Source organism: Sinocyclocheilus grahami, unplaced genomic scaffold (assembly GCF_001515645.1).
Source record: "Sinocyclocheilus grahami isolate Dianchi unplaced genomic scaffold, SAMN03320097.WGS_v1.1 scaffold265.1, whole genome shotgun sequence".
NCBI classification, from domain to species: domain Eukaryota; kingdom Metazoa; phylum Chordata; class Actinopteri; order Cypriniformes; family Cyprinidae; genus Sinocyclocheilus; species Sinocyclocheilus grahami.
In genome coordinates this window covers 446931-452930 of record NW_015505444.1, presented here as the reverse complement: position 1 = coordinate 452930, position 6000 = coordinate 446931, and the positions used below count along the sequence as shown (strand labels likewise).

At 34.9% G+C, this 6000-nt stretch overlaps 1 protein-coding gene across 8 annotated transcripts in view; it reads left to right on the top strand.

The window, feature by feature from the left end:
• LOC107599366 (rap guanine nucleotide exchange factor 1-like) overlaps nucleotides 1-6000 on the top strand; it is a 44022-nt gene that overhangs the window by 27313 nt on the left and 10709 nt on the right. For 5 of the 8 annotated variants that reach the window (XM_016290934.1, XM_016290937.1, XM_016290935.1 and 2 more), the window contains 4 exons: nucleotides 2047-2193; nucleotides 3529-3615; nucleotides 3697-3782; nucleotides 3877-3973. In XM_016290934.1, coding sequence (XP_016146420.1) covers nucleotides 2047-2193; nucleotides 3529-3615; nucleotides 3697-3782; nucleotides 3877-3973 — 417 coding nt within the window. The remainder of the gene's footprint in view (nucleotides 1-2046; nucleotides 2194-3528; nucleotides 3616-3696; nucleotides 3783-3876; nucleotides 3974-6000) is intronic. The other 3 variants (XM_016290936.1, XM_016290939.1, XM_016290938.1) reach the window with 1 other exon arrangement.

Here is a 6000-nt window from a genome sequence, read left to right as displayed (position 1 = left end):
TTCCCCCTTTTTTTTTTTTTTTTGGTGACTTTTGGAACCAGAATTGAAGCTGAATTGAAGGTTAAGTCTAAAAGCTCATCTAATCTTCATTTATCTGTTTATCTGGGTTTAAGGTTTAATTCCAGAGCTTATCGAAATGCGGTTTAATCTTCATATAGCATTAAAACGAAGTTTTGGGTCTGTGCTCGTGGATGCCCCGCAGATTTTTTTTTCAGTTATTTTACTGACCAACTGGCCTCCAGTTGTATTTGATTTCACTAATAACTTCTATTTAATCACTAATAACTTCTAGTGCTCATAAAAGACATTCTGTTCATTGCATTAGAGATGGTTTGTGTAGTCTAACGTTTGATTGTTGGCATAAATTTGGGTTTTGTGCACAAGAGGTGAATTATTTAACAGTATCTTTTTATCTCTAGAATTTTTTATTAGACTTTAGATCATTTAGAAGGTGCCATTGTTTATATGAAAGAAAAATGGAGAGATTTGATCAGTTATTTTCAGTAGTGCATCTGAGCAGATCAGCTCTTCCCGCATGTTTCATGAGTCTCATTATGCCGTATGAAGCTGTGATATTTTGTCTAGAATTTCAGATTCTACTGTTTAGCATCACCTAGAAAAAAACACAAAAGTACATCATGTCTTGACTAAGCGTGACATGTAATGTTTCTAGCATTAAATAATTTTTCTGTCCTCACAGAAAAAAAAAGATTTTTTTTATATATATATAAAATACAATAATATTATATATACATATATATATATATATATATATATATATATATATATATATATATATATATATATATATATATATATATATATATATATATATATATATATATATATATATATATATATATATATATATATATATATATATATATATATGTGTGTGTGTGTGTGTATATATAATATATAATATAAAAAAATAATAATATATAAAGTCAAGACTTCAGAGTCTTTTATTATTACAAGTGTTGTTATTGTTGACTAAAACTATTAAAAATTGTTTTTGTTAATTGAAATAAATCTATTAATAAAATAAAGTAAAAATATTAGATGACACTTTAACAAATTTTATTTCAGTTAGTTGCCATTTAGTTGTATTTCTCATTTAAATTTAACTATTTAATTTGAAAATAATATAATTATTAATGATAATTATATAAGTATAACTATAAATGGTTACAATTATTTAAAAAAAACTAATTAAAATGACAAAAGCACATAAAATAACAAACTGAAATGAATGAAAACTGAAAATATACAAATAAAAGCTAACTCAAAATATTAATAAATTACTTTTTAATAGTATATAAATAATACTAACAGAACACTAGTTATTACAGACCTGAGATTGGCGAGCTGTTTTTGGAGTTCTTTTCCCTGGTGATGAGTTTTAGGGACTAGTTTGTCATGGTAATGGAATCTGGGAATTGTCCCGGAATGTTCTGTGCTCTTGACCCCTGACCTTAGAGGTCAGAGCAGAAGCAATATGATGTTTATGTGTGTGTGTGTGTGTGTGTGTGTGTGTGTGTAAGATTGTGAGGCACCATATGTAAGTTTTTTTTCTCTTTCTATCTCTTTTCCTCACTCCCTCCTCTGAGTCTCTGTGGAATGCTTACATTCCGGAATGTCACAGACGGAATAGAATGGGGGATGCTCATCCCGATCTCTCAGGGAAACGTGTTGGACCATGTTTGGTGTGTGTGTGTGTGTGTGTGTGTGTGTAATGGGATGATTTGGAATGCTGTTGGTGATCCGGGCGAGTCCCTGCAGGTGCTGTAATCCCTCTAAGCAACATCCGGAAGTTCAGCCAGGATTTGACTTGTCCAGCATTGTGTTGTGTTGTCTGATGGAGGTTTTCTCTTTATAGTTACAAATGTTAACTCACTGTCCTGGCATTTTACACAAAATGGAAGATATTTCCCTCTCCATTCTCCAATCTTTTTCCTTCTTTTCATATTTTTTTCCAAACGCTTCCTCTGATTCCATCTTTCCTCTCCCATTTCTGCTCTTTTCTTCGGTCTCAACCGATCGCAGAGTTCCGACCTGGTTGGTTTGACCAATGCTGGCAGAGCTCTAGATGGTGGGGGTGTCTCTAACGGGTCCTTGACCAGCTCTCTGGTCTCTCTGGCCGTCTGTCCTCCTTCTGAATCTTCTCTTTCTGACTCGCTTCTTACATCTGCGGTAAACACACTCTCAATAACTCACACACACGTTCAGTAATGATCTTACCCATGGACTTGTATGGAATTTCAAATTAAGCAAATCATAATCACTATACAATAATCTTGTATTTTGCATTTCTAGAATTAAAAATAAAGCATTAATGACTAAAGACGTCCCCAAATGGAGTTGCAGTTGTCTGAAAAGCATAGCTACCTTAGAACCACATGCAAAATTACCTTTAACTTTATCTCTGATTTTCCTGAAAATACACTGTGGACTGTCAGATTATGGGCTTGTTCTTGTGAATGTGAATTTACATTGTGCAAAATAATGTAAATGAGCGCCATCTAGTGCTCAGTTTCTGTTTCATATCATTTCTGTTTTCAGAGTAAAGTCTGAGTCTTCTGAGAGGAAAAGTGTGCTGTTACTTTTTTTTTTTTTTAACTAGACCATTTTCATGTGTGGGACAATAAAAGATTGTCCTGGACTGTGTTACTTACTATTGTAGTTTTTGTTAATATTTTGAATTCGATTTTATTTTGACATTTTCGTGCATGTGATATTAACAGACGAACTACGCTCATATTTATAATTCCAAACAATCAGTAAGCGACAGGTGCTTGGAAACGCTGTTTTGTACTCATTTATTGACGAGTCGGCTGCGGTGCTGCCAAATGAATGCGTTGCTTCTCTGCCGCTCACTGCACAGAACAGACGCCGAGAGAGCTGACACTTCTCCGGGAAAGTCAGACCTCGCGCTTGCGGGACAGCACTGGAGAAATCTTCCAAATGAACCATAGCTAAGGTTTATCCCAAAAAGTCTCTAGGTTTGTCAGTATGAATATTTTCTGGAAGAAAGCCGCTAAAAGGATCTGAAAGTTGCTAAATCTAGTGCTAAAGTCGCGCTCGTGTGTGTGAGACGCGGGAGCTGATGGCAGGGGGCGGTGGATATTTGTGGCGGTCAGTGTGGATATTGTGGATGAGTTCTTCTGTGTCATCATGTTCTATTAGTTCTACAGCTTCAGTTTCTGAACTTTCACGCTTAGTAACACATACAGCTGTTCCCTCACCACAGTGCAGCAGTGAAAAGGGACCCCTTTCAAACGGTGTCGCGTTCCGAACGTTGTTTAAGCGACATACACTGGTATTGCAGTATTTCAAAAATTCATATCGTAACAAAAATAAACACCGGTATTCGGTATGAACCGGTATACCGCCCAGCACTAGAATGCAGCACAGAATTCACGTTCTTACTGTCTGTCACCAAAAGCTTTCACAACGTGTGTTTGATGGTGAATATTGAATGCCCATCTGACCGATCTGTGGCGGTTGTCCCTGTTGTTTTTGCTCTAGAGTGAAAGTGTTGATGAAGGCGGTGAGGGAGAGTATGTGAACCTGTACTCCTCCACACAGGCTAATGGAGAAAACACACACCGCACTGTAAGTGTCACGTGTGTCATTGTGTTAAGCTGTGTGCGCAGGTGTTTGGAGTGCAATTAAACATTTGTTTGAATTCTTCAGGACCCCTCTTCATGTGACGATGTGCTTCAGGACCACACCCCTCACATACCCACGTCCAATAGCAAGGAAGCTTTGTCTAAGGACAGGTATGAACTCCAGTCTTTCTGCATGTGTGTTTGCTGTATTATCGACAGCTCAGGGATATGAAAATATTTGTGATATGTTTCCTCTCGCTCACAGGCCAAAGGAACCCAGTCATGGTCAGATCGATGATGTTGATGAACTGTCCCTCATTGATCATAATGATATTATGAACCGGATCACACTCAAAGCAGAGGTAATAATGCTGTTTAAAGCTTCATAAAGTGTTAATTTAACCTTTATCAAACAGCTTTAACTAAAAGCCAGGATATCCATTGTTATGGTAAACCTGGGAATATTAGGATTGATTTGATTGATTAATTGCTGTTTAATTCATATTCATTCATGCTTTTGTTTATGCATTTAGTTATTTATGCATTTATTTATTTAAGCATTAATTTATGAATGTATTTATTTATCTATTTATGTATGCATTTATGCATGGATTTATTTGTGCATTTATGCATTTTTATGTTTTATATATTTTTAATGCATTTATTTATACATCCATGCATGCATCTTTAAATATGGAAAAAATTGTATATTTTATACCATGTATATTGTGCATATATTTAAATTAGGGATGCACCGATGTATCGGCTGCCGATATTTATCGGCCGATTTTTCCTCAATTTACAACCATCGGCATATCGGCTATATAAGGAAAAAGGCCGATATAACAAACCGATGGATTATTAATTAACTGCGTGAAGGCACTGAGCGGTATAATGTCTGTTGCATAATCCTAGCGCTGCTGTCTGCACTTTAATGCTAATCGAATAACAAAAGACAAAAGATTGCACACTATTCTTGACTAAATAACTTTTGTAACTTTCATAAGTGTAGCGGACTTCATCTGAATGTTGACCAAAACTTAATTATTGATGTTTTATTGTGCTTATTGCGTCCTTTTTCACTCCAAAAAAATCACCATAAGAGCTAAACAAAAAACAGCACGAGAAGTGCACATTAAACTCTCTCTCAGTTGCATTATCATCAACATCCAGCAAATTACACAAAACACTTATTACAACTAACAGTAAACAAATATATACAGATCTCATGCCTTTTCGGGGGGTGCTTAATAAACTGACAAACTTTAAATCCGAAGAACTCCGTGCTTTCATCACCCATATAGCTGCTCCATAGACTAGAAAACCCGTCAAAATAAGAGTCCCACCTTGGTAATGGAGATCTCAGACATATTTAAACTTACAAAAAATATTAAAATGTATACAAAAACTAAATAGAAGATTAAACATAATAAAGTCTGTTACAATAAAGAAGGATTAATATGTATTTAATGTATACAGTGAAGTGTTATTTTTTGCATTTGTTTACTTTATTTCTGTACCTGAAAACTGTTAAACCTACCTAAAAAGCACTGTTTATTTAATATGTATCTTTGTTCTGTTGTATTTATGTAGGCCTGCTGAATGTTAAATGGATCCAATCCATGTTCATTAGAAATTATTTGATGATGCAGCAATAAAACCGCTAGTATAATTTAATGCAGGTGTTTTTGAACTTTGCTGATTTAAAACATGATCAAAATACTATCTATTTTGATGCCAAAATTTCAAATAAGAGAGGAAGTGACAAATATCGGTATCTGTATCGGAATCGGCCAATAAGTGATTGTTAAAATCGGTATCGGTATCGGCCCCCAAAAATCCTATCGGTGCATCCCTAATTTAAATATGTTCATATTTTTTAAATGTCCTGTTCGGGAAAAGTTGTGAAAATTAATACAATCTTAAAAGTCATAGAAATGTTTGAAAAATATTGTTATGCAAAGATATAAACTATTTCATCAGGTAGAAATTGGTCTTGTGTTAGGGCATTATTTATCAAATTTGAAATCTCCTTATCTAGTAACCACAAACAACTGATAAGTCGTGGAGAATCATTGGTTAAAAAAGGGTGGGAATCTGGAAAAATTGTTTAGCATTGAATAAGTACTTACTTTACAGATGATAAAACTGTAAAGGCACAAATAGTATGAAATTATGGGTAAAGAGTGAGGAATCAGAGAGAAATTAAGCTAACAGAGCTATGTTGGAAATCTGTTGCATGTGTATATTTGATGCATTGTGTTTTTTGACAAGGTCAGAGCTTTTGTCTGTTGCCTCCAGTGTTTAGAGAGTAATTATCTAGTGGTTGATGCAAGTCTAGAACACACACACACAGACGTCAGCTGGTGCAGTGCTGCGATGGGCAGCC